Source organism: Macrotis lagotis, chromosome 1 (assembly GCF_037893015.1).
Source record: "Macrotis lagotis isolate mMagLag1 chromosome 1, bilby.v1.9.chrom.fasta, whole genome shotgun sequence".
Taxonomy (NCBI): Eukaryota; Metazoa; Chordata; class Mammalia; order Peramelemorphia; family Peramelidae; genus Macrotis; species Macrotis lagotis.
In genome coordinates this window covers 837,995,519-838,012,333 of record NC_133658.1, presented here as the reverse complement: position 1 = coordinate 838,012,333, position 16,815 = coordinate 837,995,519, and the positions used below count along the sequence as shown (strand labels likewise).

At 37.5% G+C, this 16,815-nt stretch overlaps 1 protein-coding gene across 3 annotated transcripts in view; it reads left to right on the top strand.

Annotated features, from left to right (window-relative positions):
* The first annotated feature begins 638 nt into the window (after nucleotides 1-638).
* Nucleotides 639-16,815, top strand: part of LOC141508602 (NACHT, LRR and PYD domains-containing protein 12-like) — a 122,879-nt gene continuing 106,702 nt past the window's right edge. The window contains exons 1-2 of one of the 3 annotated variants that reach the window (XM_074217380.1): nucleotides 639-1,097; nucleotides 11,471-11,512. In XM_074217380.1, coding sequence (XP_074073481.1) covers nucleotides 857-1,097; nucleotides 11,471-11,512 — 283 coding nt within the window. In that variant the 5' untranslated portion in view covers nucleotides 639-856. The remainder of the gene's footprint in view (nucleotides 1,098-11,470; nucleotides 11,513-16,815) is intronic. The other 2 variants (XM_074217381.1, XM_074217382.1) reach the window with 2 other exon arrangements.

The following is a 16,815-nucleotide window of genomic DNA, read 5'->3' as shown; positions in this document are numbered from 1 at the left end:
AAACAGAGTCAGGGACTGTTTATTTTGGAAACAAAACTGCCCTGTCCTTGCTGACTAAACTTTAGGCTCTATAAATCTGAATGTTGAAGAGTAAGGCCACTTTTGTCAGAGCTATCATGCATATCATTTTTATTGATTATGTTTCTTAGACCTGAAGGTATAAGTCTTTCCTTAACAGTTGTAAGACACCCAGTCTGGGACTGAAATCAATTTTAGTCAAACCAGATTTCTTGTGCTCCCTGGACAGGAATGGTATTTTTGGTTAATATGAATGAAGATTGTAAATAATGTTAATATTTTTGTTGTCTGTGCTCTGAAAACCAGCCACATCTGGTGCTGAAGAATTATTTCAAGTCGTGTTTAAATTACCTTGGCAAAGAATTTGCCTCAGAAAGAAGTAAACAAAATATTTTTGATTAAAAAATAGGCAAATTTCATTTTAAGAGTTTGGTTTACCTGAATACTGGTGAATCATTTGGTAGAACTTAATATTAATTAGAAGCAAAATCACTTGAAAAGAATTAGACTAGATCTCATATTTACAAGTTCTTTAAAAAAAACAGACTGAAAATATTTACTTGGCAAAAGGAGACACTTTGAACTTGGAAGTAGAAACATCTAGATTTGGCATGTGTGAAGTGAGGGGAAAACATAAGAATTTATTAACTTTGCATTCTCTGCTCCCAGTTATAATTTTCCCTTCCCCTCTAGGGGAATGGATAGGGCCACGTTGCTGCTCTTTAGCTCCGAATTTGAGAGACTTGGCCTAGAGCTAGGGCTTGTTTCCGGCCCCAGACCACTTTCTCTTTCGCTCTAGTTCCCCTTAGTCTGAGGCAGGGCAGGGGAGGGGGCCGCCATGGAGGAGACTGTCCGCGGCCGGCTGCTTCAGCACCTGGAGCACCTGACGTCAGAGGAGCTGGAGAAGTTCAAGTTGTTCCTGCTGGATTATATTCCCCGGGGTCTCCTGGAGGGGGCCAATCGTGCCAAAGTGGCCGATCTCCTGGTCAGTTTACTGACGGAGCAAGAGGCTTGGGAGCTGGCTCTGATCGTGTGGGAGAAGATGGGCCAGATGGAGCTGTTAGAGCGAGCCCGGATGGGTAAGGGTCCGCCTGAGGGCTAGGGGCTTCCCCTCCCACTTGTGCAACTCCGGGGCTTTTCTCCCTTTTTTCTTTTCCTCCTCCCTGCTTCCTACCTTGGAATCCTCTTCCAGGGCTTCTCCCAGACCAAAATTATATTCAATTTGTATGGATCTTGTGTTTAAAAGTAGTTTGTCTCTAAAGAATGTATGGATCTTCAGGGCAGGAAACATTTCATTTTTGCGCTTGTAGCTGCATCTCCTTCTCCAGTGTTTGATGTGTCATAGCTACTTAATAACTTTGACTTTTATTATAAGAGGATCCCGTTGGGATATATGACATGGGGCAGAGATAGGGAAGGAGGGAGAGTCACCTGTATGTTTTTCCCTAACAGCTGGTAATTGTGAGGCTAAAATGAAATAACAATGTTAGTTTTATAACTGAAGCTTTATTCTCTAAGATTTTACCAAGACCCATGGGTGGATGGCATCTTTACAAATGCCAGTCACCGAAGTAAGTGAATAATCAATATTTATAGGATTTAAACAAAGAACCATAAGAATTTTGATGGCCAACCAATTAGGTTCCACATATTGCATAAAGATGTCACAGAACTTAGCTTACAACTTTTGTGTCCTGTTTTACAAAGTCTGTTCCATTATACAAAACAGATAAGAATTAGGATTTTCTGGGGACACAGATCAATAATCACTAAAATCAGCATTTTTTGCTCATCTTTCCACACTAAAAAACTCAGATTGAGAATTCTATATGTCAATAAGAAGAAATGGATTAATGAGACAGAGGCAGTGTCTATCTTCAGGTCTCTATTAATAAGGACACAATTTCTGACTAGGGCAAAAGTCAGCATCCAGATCTACATTCCAGGTTTCCAGATCTCAGCTAAGTATTTATAAACCAATTTTAAATCAGAAGTATAGTTTAGAAATATTAATTCCAAATTAAAATATATCAGATTAGACACAATCAAGATGGGAGTAGGGGAGTCTAGTCACTGTTCCCTGAAACTGGAGATGAGGAACATGTGGGCCATGAGGAGAGTTTGCTGGTAACAAGAGAATGTTCAGGAGATTCCAGTAAGTGGGGGGACAGAATGGAAAAGAAAGGGAGATAATAGATGTGGGAGAATAAAGCTAATGGAAAAAGATTTCAGCTGTGATCTCAGTTGAGAAAAGGAGAAAAGGTGATGGAGAAATAAGTAGAATGAATGTGTAAGGTTTTTTGTTTTGTTTTGTTATGCAAAGCAATGTGCTTAAGTGATTTGCACAAGACCACCAAGTTGGTAATTATTAAGGGTCTGAATTTAAACTCAGATCCTCATGACTCCACTTCCAGTGCTCTATCCACTGTACCATCTAGCTGCCTTGAATGTGCAAGGTTTTGATAAAGTATTGTATCTCAGCACAAGGATTATGTCCCAGAAAGAGAATGATTAGATTGTTGAATCCAAGACAATTCCTTGGAGACTTCGGTGAGTCAGGAGCAAGGATGGAATTTTTGTTTTGTTTTTTTAAGGAGTGCAAGAGACCAATTAGATGGCATTCAAAATTGCAAGGATGAGAAAGAATGTGATTGTTTTAAATAGCCTTGTATTGTGGATAAAAACTCTTTATGAAACACTTGGGGTTTTCTTAGCAAAGTCACAAGAGTGTTTTCTCATTTTGCTCTCCTCTTCATTTCAAAGATGGGGAAATTGAGGTAAACAGGGAAGGGACTTGTCCAGGATCACAAAACTGCTGGGAGTCTTCCTGTTTGCAAGTTCAGAGTTCTATCCATTGTGTCATCTGGCTGTCCCAAACTTTAGTGGGTTATTATCAAAATGTTACCCCCTAGGGATGCAAACTACAGGGCTGAACCATAACCTCTGTACATCTATTCCCACTTCCATCTAGGACTTGATATTGAAGTACTTCCAATAAGGGGGAGAGAAGAAACAGGAAAAAATAAGAATTGTCATTTAAAGTTCTAAAGTTGAAGACAGTGAAGTAGGATCTTTGCAACAGTGTGATATTTGTGACCCTATCACTCACTGGGTTTCTCAAGACTAGTTCAGCCTTACCAGAAAGCATGAACTCTAAAACCCTTAAACTCTTTAAAAATTTTTTTTTATTATTTTTTAAGAAAGATTTTATTTATTTTGAGTTTTACAATTTTTCTCCTAATCTTGCTTCCCTCCCCCCCACCCCCCACAGAAGGCAGTCGGTTAGTCTTTGCATTGTTTCCATGGTAAACATTGATCTAAGTTGAATGTGATGAGAGAAAAATCATATCCTAAAGAAAGAAAAATAAAGTACAAGAGATAGCAAAATTACATAACAGGATAACTTTTTTTTTTCTAAATTAAAGGTAATAGGGGCGGCTAGGTGGCGTAGTGGATAAAGCACTGGCCTTGGAGTCAGGAGTACCTGGGTTCAAATCCAGCCTCAGACACTTAATAATTACCTAGCTGTGTGGCCTTGGGCAAGCCACTTAACCCCATTTGCCTTGAAAAAAAAAACCTAAAAAAAATAAAAAATAAATAAATTAAAGGTAATAGTCTTTGGTCTTTGTTTAAACTCAACAATTCTTTCTCTGTATACAGATGGTATTCTCCATGGCAGATAGCCCAAAATTGTCCCTGATTGTTGCACTGGTGGAATGAGCAAGTCCATCACCCCATGTTGCTGTTAGGGTGTACAATATTTTTCTGGTTCTGCTCATTTCACTCAGCATGAGTTCATGTAAATCCTTCCACACTTCCCTGAATTCCCATCCCTCCTGGTTTCTAATAGAACAATAGTGTTCCATGGCATACATATACCACAGTTTATTAAGCCATTCCCCAACTGAAGGACATTTGCCTAATTTCCAATACTTTGCCGCCACAAACAGTGCTGCTATGAATATTTTTATACAAGTGATGTTTTTGCCCTTTTTCATAATCTCTTCAGGGTATAGATCCAGTAGTGGTATTGCTGGATTAAAGGGTGTGCACATTTTTTGTTGCCCTTTGAGCATAATTCCAAATTGCTCTCCAGAAAGGTTGAATGAGTTCACAGCTCCACCAACAATGTATTAGTGTCCCAGATTTCCCATATCCCTTCCAACATTGATCATTGTCCTTTCTGGTCATATAGGCCAGTCTGAGAGGTATGAGGTAGTACCTCAGAGATGCTTTAATTTGAATTTCTCTAATAAGTAATGATTTAAAGCAATTTTTCATATGAGTATGGACTGGTTTGATTTCCTCATCTGTAAATTGCCTTTGCATATCCTTTGACCATTTGTCAATTGGGGAATGGTTTTTTTTTGAAAATTTGACTCAGTTCTCTCTATATTTTAGAAATGAGTCTTTTGTCAGAAATACTAGTTGTAAAAATTGTAAAACCCTCAAACTCTTAAAACTTCCTGTTGTAAAACAGGAACTATGTGTAAAAGTTTTGTTTGCCGAATATCAGCCTTGATTTTAAACATCTGAAATTAATCATTAAAAAAGTAAAAACTCCCCATCAATTCACCAGGCACTCATGGACAGGGTTTCTGCCTTCTGGACTAAAACATCCTTCGTCCTGACAACCGTGTCACATTAATGTGGTCATAGGAAGGGATAAAGAATATCAACCCAGGACTCCTCTTATAATCTTAGCAAAATTCTCCTGAGACACTAAGGAAGTTTATATCACATCTGGTTGCTGGGTTAAATGGTCCTTAATTCTGGGGAGTCAGGTGGCTGATTTGAGGAATTAAGTGCCGCATTGTTCCCCAAAATAGTCCTGGTTGGAGGGGGGGAGTTGGGAGAAAGATAAGGAAAGGAGGCTCTTCTCTGGTATTATCACTTGTCCTGATTCCTTAAATTTCTAGTTTCTCCCTGTTCAAAATACTTTGTCTTTACTACTTTGTAAATGTGTTTTGTCCCCTTCAGTAGATTGTAAACACCTCAAGGTCATTTTTCCCCAACATTTAGTAATGAACTACAAATTATTAGGAGGTAACCAAAACCTTCCTCATGATTTTTGTGCAGCCTCAGAGGTTGAACTCCCCCCCCCACTCTTTTATTTAGTCAATATGTCAGCCCTGTTTTCTAAGATCCTAAGAGAAACTCAGAGGATGTAAGAGATCTGGTCCTCTGAGACCGATGATAAATGATACTAAAGGTAAGGATATGTTGGAAAACTGTGAAACAGTTTTCTCTGAACAGTTGAAGGTAATAGAAATACTGTTATCCCTCATTAATAGGGAGAAAACACAGTACTAGAAAATAAGCTAGTGTTCCTGACTAATCTTAGTAAAGCAGGGGAACTTTGAGCAGAAAAATATTGTAATCTTTTTTTTCCCTTTTTTCTGTATTGAGACAAATCTTTCCTTTCTCTGTATTGTTTCTAACAGAAAAACCTATAAGCAAAGAATGTACCCAAGCAAATAGACACTCTGTTAGAAACAGTTAATCCTTTGAAACTCTTAGCTTTCCAATATTGACTATGTTCTAGTTCTGTTCTTTAATCCTTTCTAAACTATTGTCTCCTAGTTATCTCAGCAGGCATCACAAATTCCTTAATATACTACATTGAAATTATAAAGACTCTAACTCTGAGTCAAACTGACACCTTTAACTGAGTTACTGTAAATTCCTAAACTTAATTTAAGAACTCAAGGCTAATCTATAATTTTTACTCCTTCAGGCTTGTACAGAAACAGAACCTTATGTCATGCATTAAGCACCTCCTTTGTCCCTCCTGATGCCACCCTAACCTCTCCCTTGGCTTTCTTCCTGAACAGGAGGTGGGCTACACTTTCCTATAAGAATTTCGAAGACCTCCAAACTGCTGAATTTAACTGTCTTTAGCTAATTAGTCCAGCTGTTTAATTTCAGTGTTTATAACTGTATTTTTCCTTATACTTAGTTCTCACCAGCCCAGCTCATAGTTGTTTCTCATTTGCTTAAACTTAGCATCTTCTTAAAAATTCATTTTTTTTACCTTGCTAAAGAACTTAGCCTGTGAGCTTTTGCAATAACCTGTGAATTAAAATTTAAACTTATTTTCATACTACTGTATCAGAGAGTCTAGTGATTTTCTCACTTAAAAAACCACAGCCATCTCTAGGATTCCCCCCAAAATCCATGCTGTCCATCATGGCTCAGCTATACTAGGGCATCTTTTCAAAGAAAAAAACAATTATTGATATCTTTTACTTTTCTATACTTGTCAATGTGAATGCCATGAGCTTCTAAAGACCCTACTCCCAGACAGAATAAGAGAAGTTCAGAAAAACTAACAAATAATGAAAAAGTTTGACATTATTTGAATTTTTCTACATATATAGTTCTCCTTGTGAAGGGGTCCTCTCAAATGAGGAGGGGTTCTTAATGAATTCTAGTCAGAAAAACAATAATTAGATTAGATATTTGATAACTTCACATTTGGTCCTATTAAGGAACAAATGCTAACTACCAGAGTTTAGCCTTAAGAAAGAACAAAAGCAAAACAGGTTAAACACATTGATTAATATTTCTATAATTTTGTGGATTATGTAGGTATGTGGGGAGGGTCTAGTTAAAGAGCCAAAAAACCCCAACCCTAAAATAGATTCCTATAGTGAGGGTTTTTATAGTTTTGACTATTAGAAGGTAGGATCTGAAATATCATCTAATATTCTACTCCCCCCCAACCCAGGAAGAGGTAAAGACAATTCAGAAATAAACTGGAAGTAGAATATGAGACATTTTACTAGACAGTGCCCTATCAGCTATCCTAAAGACCTTTCAAACCTGAAGATAGCCTTAGGAGCTATCTTGATAGGAATTTTAAGGCAAGCTTTTGTTCTTAAGTTGACATTTTATATTCACGTTTCTATTTATAATCTGATTATCTGGAAGGTTTTAGGCTTTTTTGTTTTTATACAAGGCAATAGGATTAAGTGACTTGCCAAGGTCACACAGCTAGGTAATTAGTAAGGATTGGAGGCTGGATTTGAACTCAGGACCTCCTGGCTCCAGGGTCGGTGCTCTATTCGCTGTGCCACCTAGCTGCCCCCCCCCCCAATCTGGAAGGCTTTAAAAGGGCAAAAATCATTGTCCAAAATCTCAAAAGGAGGATTGAAGGAGCTAGAGGTACCTTTCCTTATCTCCTCTTGGGCCTAACTTTGATCATGGCAGCTAGGTGGTGCAATGGATACAGCACTGGCCTTGGAATCAGGAGGATAGGAGTTAGAATTCTGCCTCAGACACTTACTAACTTGTGTGTCCTTGGGCAGGTCACTTAATCCTGATTCCCAGCATCTAGAACCTGGAGGAGAAAGTGAGGCTGGTGATTTAGTACAGCACCCCCTCACTCAAATTTAATTCATGTGCTTGTCATGGCATCACCTCTCTGGTCTTCTTTGAAAAATGAAGGACAAACAACTTTGGTTATAGTTTTGTAACATTCAGGGTTTTTTTTAAATTTTATTTTTTTCCATTGATATTGTTGTAATAGTTTTGTATATTATTTTCCATGCTCTGCTTATTTTACTTTTTTATTTTTATTTTTTCTTCTTTCTTCCCCTCTTTTTCTCCCCATCATTCCTTCTTTCCCCTCTCCATTTCTTCCTCTTCTCCTTCTCCCTTCCTTTCTTCCTTTTTTCTTCCTTCCTTTCTTCTTCTCTCTCTCTCTCTCTCTCTCTCTCTTTCTCTCTCTCTCTCTCTCTCTTTCTTTCTTTCTTTCATAGGTATCTTCAGAGGGGAGTAAGATTTGAGAATAGGGAATATAATTGTTCTATCTACACTTAAATTATTAAGGCTGAGTGAATTGGGATCTAGCAGGAAGATTTTAAGACCATTGTTAAGATTATGAAAAGGGAAAGAGGGAGCCTTAGTCACCAGTAATATGGAAATTTCAAGTTAAACATATTAAGACAACACATGAATAGAAGATGGAAAGATTTGGGACTTTATCTTGTGAATGTCTATGTGGATCAAACCTATTAGAGTACTGAGCACAGAACCCCCTTTTCCAAATCAGAGCCCCTACAACTTTTACCTCTTCTGTGTCAAGATTGAACATAGTTTTTGCAAATAATAGAATCTTAGATTTGGAACAAGCCTGGAGCTTTTTCTGTCACTATAATTGTGAGAGAATTTGGTACTGGAAGAACTTTGGAATACATTTAGTACAGCATAAATCACTTGAAAGGGACTTGAATTTGAATACTTCCTCTGATACATACTAGATATGTAACTTTGGGCAATTTGCTAAAAGTTTGAGACTTACTTTCATTATATTTAAGTAATACTTGGGTTGGTAGGGTGAAGGTCAAATGAGAAAATATATGTAAAGAGATTTGTAAACCTCAATGTATATTTATATGTTAACCATTACTATATCATAACTGAGGAAATTAAGATCTAGATTGTGGTGAGGGTCAAATAAAAATGTATCTAATGACCATTGTTAACTTCAATGCATTATTAAGTGTTAACCTGTTTTATATTATATATGAGGAAATTGAGGTCTAGAATGTTGAAGCCATTATCCAAGGTCATTTCCAAGAGTATGATTCAAACCTGGTCTCTCTTAATTTCCATCTCTTTGTTATATGAAAATATGCTCAAATCTTATTCCCAGGTTCAGGCCTCCTTTATCCACCTAGGAGTCTCATATTCTAATTCTGTAACCTCTCACTGAGTGGTGTGATGAGGAAGTAAAATTGTGTATTAAGAAACATTGCCTTTCATTATTGGTCTTGAGTAGATAAGAAAGGGAGAACCAGAATCATAACCCGGACTCTTGCTTATGGGGACAAATTTCTTGGTTTGTGGGATATCCCCACTCTTTCTACTTTATATTTTTCTCCTGTACTGAGACCTGCAGGTTTGTAGAAGTGTTTGAGATTGAGCAGTTTAGGAAATCTCTAAAAGACTGTGAAATGAACTAGTAGACAAGAGTAAAGTTTAGAATATGAGAAAGTGATATTAGAGTAGGAGACTAGAGGGGAGGAACATATGATTTCACTGAAGGATCACTAAAAATTTAGGCTTGTCTAGGCTCCTCCCTTAATAATGAAGACCCTGAACTATCCTTGAGCAGAAGGTATTGCCAGAAAATCAAGGAGTGAATCAGTAAATGAAGAAGTAGGATAATAAGGTGATTTTGGCCTGTTGACCCCAATTTTACTTATATGCTATTAAGCCTGGACCTGGGCAGATATACTGAGAGTGTCTGTCACGGACTAGTGCAATACTTAGAAGAACTGATCAATTAGGAGCTCAAGAAATTCAAGCTTTATATATAGAGAGAATTCCCCCCCCCCCCTTGAGAGAGATTTCTCAGGTGTCAGATATAAAAGACTAATATCACTGTCATGGTAGAAGTCATGGTTCATCATTTTGGAGAATATGAGTGTGGCTCTCACGAGATGGGCCTAAGAGAGCTGTGGGAGCAGAGAGAGGCCCACGAGTTGGTGAGTGTGGAGAGATAATCTTTGCCTATTGGATATATTATCTTCTGATCTTTCTTTCCTACTATGGCCACCTAATCATGCTGTCTTATTTTCCCTTTTTCCCCCCATGTTTTATATAACCCAAACTCTCTCTCATCACTTCTGACTAGCTTTAGCTAATCTTCATTTCTCTATTTTCTTCTCCCTTTACATTTCCCCTACTTTCTTCCCTCCCTCTCCTTTCTCTCATTTCCTTTCCTCTCTGATATCTCTTACTAATTCTCTCCATTTCTTCCTCATTCCTCCACTCCCCTACCCCATGCCCTTTTTTTGGTTTGTTTTTTTGCAGGGCAATGGGGTTAAGTGACTTATGCAAGGTCACACAGCTAGATAATTATTATGTATCTGAGGCTGGATTTGAACTCAGGTCCTCTTGACTCCAGGGCTCTATCTACTGCTCCACTTATCTGCCCCTGTTGCCCCATGCCTTTTCAATTCCTACTTCTATTCCTGGGATCCAAATAGTTCTGGCTCTAATTGATCAGTCAACAATAGTTCCCTGGCCAAGCCCCTCTTATACATTGTCTGGACTATTGGAAAGGATCCTGCATGCAAGACAAACAGGGTTAAGTAAAAAGTTAGTAAATGTCTTTGTTCGAATTTGAACTCAGTTCTTCCTGCACTAAATCAAATATTGCAGTAAGAATTGCAGATGAGTTGAACTTGGTGTTTCCCTGTTGTGGTCCACTCTGGGCAGCCAGGTCTCAGTTTAATTCACACGACTCTTAGGGGAGCTCTGCAGGACATGTCCCGCATGTTCAATAATGAAAGTCAGCCAGTGAGAGATAAGCAAGGAGTTTATTGCAGGTATATGCTACATCTCTGACTCACATAGTTGAAATAAGGGTATATATAAGCCTAGTCCCCTTGTATCAGCATTCTTCATCTCCAGGCCTGTGAAAGTATAATGGGCATGCCACAAAAGGTCTGTATCCTGGAAAAATGTGGAATCTTCAACAAGATAAGATGAAAGGTAAAGAGATAAGTACCAGAACTCCTTCTGGGGACACTTGAACAAGATGAGGATGAAAGGCAGAGGGATAAAGACAAAAGGTCCTTCCTGAGAATATTCAACAAGATAAGGATGAAAGGCAGGAGAACAAAGAGAGAGAAGGGCCAGAGCTCCTTCCTGAGTTCAGAGCACTCTGGTATGGACATTCCTGTTGTCCCAGGTCTCAATGACTCTCAGGATGAACTCCTCATGGCCACATACTCTGTCTATTATCCCCTTACATTTCCCATCTGACATTTTTGTCTTTGACTCTGACCTGGAAATAGCCATTCCATTCTTGAGAAAAGGGAATAAATTCCCCATAACTTCCCAAAGAGAGAAAGTATCCATTAGAATGACTATTTAGAAAGGGAAAAGAATAACTTTGTTTATATGAGTTAAAGCAGAGGATAAGGCTAAGGCTGATCCTAAAAGTAGATAGAGAGATACTTCTCTGAAACCAGTTGGGAGACATTTTCTGGAAACTTGCATTTGATTATGAATTATCACTGCTTATAATTCCTCTCTTATAGTTATTCCCCCTTTAAAATGTGAGTTCTTTGAGGGCTAGGGACTGTTTAGATTTTTCTTGTTTGTTTTGTCCTTCTTTGAATCTAAAGCAATTAGCAAAGTTTTAGACACATGGCAATCAATGGTTGTTGACTAATTAATCACCGGACATTCCCTAGGCAGTACAATTCCTCTCTAATATCTATTCCATCTCCTTCATCTTCTCTCCTTGGAGAAGTCAATTCTGTCTTCTAAGGCAAATAGGAAAGCTCATCCTTTTGTTAATAATAATTATTATGATATGAGATTATAATATATCATTATATCATATGATTTTCCCTGGACCTTTTCCAAAGCTCTTATGAGAATGATTCCCAGGATCCCATTATAATAGTCTCTTTCTCTCCATGTTTTTCAGATGTATTCAGTTCAACCAGGAGGGATCAGAAAAGGAACAATGGTAAGTCAGAGGGAAGAAAAGGGGAATATGTTAACAGACTAAGGAAAAGGTGGTCAGGCCAGGACCACACAGATCAGTGGAATGAAGGTATGGAATGATAACTGAAGAAATATATATGAGCAAATTCACTATTTAGGAGCATGGATCTGCAAGTGACAACAGTCAGGATACAGGTGCTGAAGGTAAATAAGAAGAAATTGAAAGTCAGTGACCAATTTTGCAGGCAAAATTCTATGTAAGAAGAACTTGAAATCTGCCTCAGTGATTAGCTTTATGGTATAGGTCCAGGGGTGGAAGGAAGGAGTAACCTGATTCAAATCAAGGAAATGTTAATTTTTTTTCTCGATAAAGAGCATTCAGCTTTGGGTTTTTTTTTTCAAAAATTGAATGGTCCTACACTTAGGGTATGATCCTAAGTACTATGTTCCAGGGATTGAAAGATTATTATTTTTGAAGATGCAAGAAAATGGATTTCTAGGAAAGGGGGCTTAAGGATCTATGTGGATTTGTTTTGTAAAGAACCCAACCTTTTCTGGATCAGAGAGGTTAAAAAGCCTTAGACTTTAATTCACAGGTTAACAAATAGTTTATAAGTTACCACAAAAAAAAATCTACAAACTAATACAACAGGTCCTGTGGAGAAGTAGCTTGATTTTTTAAATGACAGACTGATTAGCAGAAGTTTTGGTCAAGAAAGGCTAAAGTGAAGGCAAGAAAAAGCTGGTCCCTAATGAGGGAAAAAGTCACTAGAAATCAAATTTTGATATTTTAACAGGTAAGGGATGACTGGGGAGAACAGCAAAGGTAAACAGAGAGTTGCAAGCTGTGAAAGGAGGTGAGTAAAGAGTTGAATTAAAGGAGATGGTTGAGAGAGTAGCAAAGGAGATAGTCAATTTAAAAAAGGAAAAAGTGAAAAGAACAGAAATTTAGATCAACATAGAGTCACATGGAGCTAGGGCCATATTGGACTAGCAGCCTGAGTGGGAACACGTGGATCCAGCTTAGAGATAAGAAGTAAAAGGATAAGAAGTTGGAGAAGCAACTGCTGGATTGAGTCAGTAGGAAAAAGAGGAGCAAGACTGGGCAGAACCTTGCTCAAATATATTTCCTTGGTGGATGGTACAAAAGTGGTTTTGGGGAGTGGTTTAACACCTGGCTTCAGGTATTTTCCAATGCAAATCCTCCAGAGATGGTCCCCAAGGAGTAACTAGAGCTTGAAGTAAGACAGCATTCACTGAGCATGAGCAGACCAAGAATGCTCCTGCCCCAAAGGGGGGTAACCAAGGTCTGCCTTACTGTAAAAGTCCAAATTGGCTCAGGAAATAGAGTTCACATAGAGAATGGAGAATGCCCATCATGGTACTGAATAATTTACAATACAAAAAGATTACGGTATTTTTCTGTGCCAAAAGTTCCTGTGATTCATTATCATATAATATAATTATATATTATAATCTCATATCACAATAATTATTATTAACAGAAATTCTAGTAGTTCCATTTGGGCATCCCAGTTTCTTTCTTCATTTCTTCCTTCCTTCTTCTTCCTTCCTTCCTTCTTCCTTCCTTCCCGCCCTTCATTCTTCCTTTCTTCCTCCCTTCATTTTCCATCCCTGCCTCTCTCCCTCTCCAGATCATCTGAGTATAAATAAATAAAGTTTAATAAATAAATAAAGTTTTAATAAAGTTAAATAATAAAGTTCTTACTTAAGAATCATGCCTTGGGGTGGCTAGGTGGCATAGTGGATAAAGCACCAGCCCTGGAGTCAGGAGTACCTGAGTTCAGTCTCAGACACTTAATAATTACTTAGCTGTGTGGCCTTGGGCAAGCCACTTAACCCTGTTTGCCCTGCAAAAACCTAAAAAAAAAAAAAAAAAGAATCATGCCTTAAAACCAAATCACTTTCACACCCATTGATTGACCAACAATACATTCCAGCACAAGCCCAACTTGGTCACTGTTTGGTCTCTGATGGCTCAGAGTGAATGTAATTTGCAATTATTTCTTTTTTGGCCAGAAATCCTAAATATTGATTGTCTAGTTAAAAGAGATCTTTCTTTGCCTCATTTCTTGCCTAACTTCAATCACTGCCCCAATCAAACTGAGACTTGTTAAAGATCTTAGTTTAAAAAGTCCAAGACATCCAGAATTATCTCCAATTATCCTGGCACATAGATGACCACTGGATTCAATTGACTCTAGAGGAGAAAGTGTAGTTGACAACTTTGTACAGCACCCCCTCCCAAAATTCTATTCACTTTTTCATGTCATGACTTGACACGCCTGATGTCATAGTGAGTTTCAAGAATGAAGGGTGGCACAAAAGATAGAGCACCAGCCCTGGAGTCAGAAGGATCTGAGTTCAAATTTAACCACAGACACAATGTTAGCTTAGCTGTGTGACCTTGGGTAAATCACTTAACCTCACTGCCTTGCAAAAATGCAAAAAAAACCAATAACAAACAATAACAATAAACTAGGGATACATCATATTGATTTCTCTCTCTCGCCCTCCCCTTTTCATTTTAAAAAGCTTCTTGGATCAGTTTCAACTCCAGTTCTTTCAGCCTCTTTAGATCAGTAACCCCTTTCAATGTGCAAATCTGTTCATTTTTTCCCCCATCTGTCTTCTTGGTCTTCAGTTTGTCTCTGTAAAGGGATGTACTTCAGCAACCTGGAACACTTTTTCAACCATTCATTGAATTAAAATATTGGAGGTTATAGCAGATAATATACCTCATCTGAGGGTGATAGCATGTTCTTTGATCCAGTGACACTGACCAACTTTTCTATGAATAAGACTTCCCATCTCTAGTCTCTTTGGCATTTTCTCTGACTGACCTCATGCCAAGAATACTCTTCCCTCATCATCAAATTCTTCTGGTTTTCCTGGTTTGCTTTAAGTTCCATCTAAAATACTATCTTTTACACTAAAGTTTTCTGGCTATCTTTTAATGCTAATGCCTTTCTTCTCTTAATTATTTTCTATTTAGCATATATGTATCTCATTTGTATATATTTGCTTGCTAATTTCCCCAACTACATTGTTAGTTCTGTGAAGGAAAAGACTGTCTTTTACCTAGTTTTGTGTCTTTAGTACTTAGCAGTAATTATTAGTTAATATTCATTAATAATGTCTGACCTATACTAGACAACCAATAAATTGTTTATTGACTGATTATTAAATATTCTTATGGATACATGTATATTTAAACATGGACATCTAATACATACACACACATTTAAATGCTGACATACATGAAAATGTACATTTACATTTATATATACAAGTTCAGGAATGTTCTCCCATAAAGTCCTTCCAAGTTCTATATACTTTTTGGTTCATACTATTTTGCACATTACAGATCTTGACTCCTCTATCATTAGTGTGGTTACTTTTACTATTCAAAATTATACACTTAGTTCAAATCAAAGTCATTCAAAGAAATGATGTAGAGTAGATGTGTCAAAAATGTGACCCTTGGGTTGCATGCAACCCACTTCTGAGTACAGCTTGAAACAAATTAAAATGATAGGAAAATATTTAAGCAAATCAATAAAAATATAATAAAATAAGAATAATATTACATTTTAAAATTAAGTCATAGAGATCTTTATGGAAAGATTAGTAGCCTCCATTTCTATTTTTACTAAAGTAGAGGAACTCATTCTTCTATAAATATGCACTTTCGGTCAGAAGGTTATATTTATATATGTGTGTGTGTGTGTGTGTGTGTGTGTGTGTATACATATATGGTGAAACATTTGATCAGAATACATGTATTGAGGGGGTAGGGTAACATTAACAATGCTGAGACTCACCTGCATCCTCTGGAGGTATTCTTGATAGATCTAGGACTACTCTCTGCCATATCTCCTCCCTATTGGTGCCATGTCTCCTGGGCACTTTGGTGAGTGACCAAGTTCTATTTTAACTAGTCTTCAACCTCCAGCTCTCTTTCTGGTTCCTAATATGGTTTGATCACTAATACAGCATCTAGTTGGGGCAGTAGATAGAGAGCCATACTAAAAGAGACTTACTAGGTCACTAGATGGAGGCAATCTGGTGGCCCTTTCCCTGAACCACCCCTGATAGTGTGAAAGGCAGGACTGATCCAGCTCTGTCCTGACTCCATGTCCAGTTCTCTTTTCTAGTGCTCCTTTCACTTCTATTCTTTCTCTTTTCACCTTTTATTGTGTTCCCCCCCCAAAAAAAAAATCCAAGCAACCAAGCAAACAATTGGACAAAAACTGGATTCAGTGAAACAGGAAATTCAAAAAATATTAGCTAGAACATAAATTAGTATACATCATCTACTCTTTTTCTGTGGTGCAAAAATATTGTCAGTGTGGTTAGGATCAATTTATGTCAGTTTTTCCTCTCACCTAGAAGCAATTGTAATGGAGTCAGGTTCTTAAACTTCTCTGGGAAGTTGGAGAGGACAGGGGACAGGAGAAAATGATGAGTAGCTATGCAGAATTTAGGCTTCAAGCTCAGCTATGCCTTGCTTCTCATTCAAAACTATTTGGATAATAGAGACTTTAGCTAATGACCAATAACCTAACTTCCTGGATGGAAAAGGCCACCAAGAATCTTCCAGGAGAATGCAGAGGGCATACCCTTTTTTCACCTGAAAGAAGAGTTCTTCCATGCAAAAACCCAAGTGTGCATATATTAGATATCTATGCTTAAATATACATGTATCTATAAGATTATTTAATAATTAGTCAATAAACAATAATCAGTCCCTTATAATACATGCATCAATTTCTGTCTTTCTACTCTGACAACTTATAGCCTTTTATTTTTCCTTATATAGATGTAAATATGTAAATATGGATATATTTATATGAAAGATAAGTAGATATTTATAAGAAATCAACATAAAGATTATTAAATGCTCAGGAGATGTTGAGAGAATATTTAGAAAGAAGGCAAGTGAGAGAGTCTGTGGGCACACATCCATTTAATCAGAGGCAGAAGGAAAGTTATTCATTAGAGAAAAGCAGTCTGAGAAGCAAAAGAAAAAACCAATAGAAAGCCATATTTCAGAAGGAAGGAGAAGAGAGATTATCCACAAAGGAAACAGTGGGAAGTGTTAAAAGCTTCAGAAAAGTCAAGTATAATTAGAACTAAGAGTTCAAATGCATAACTTGCATACGCTCAAATCTAACTTCATTCAATGAAGGACATACATATTTACACATATGCACATATACATACATATACATATACATACATGCATACATACATGACCATAGCAAAAACTGTTCTAGGTCTGATTGCCCCCTATAGAGGTCT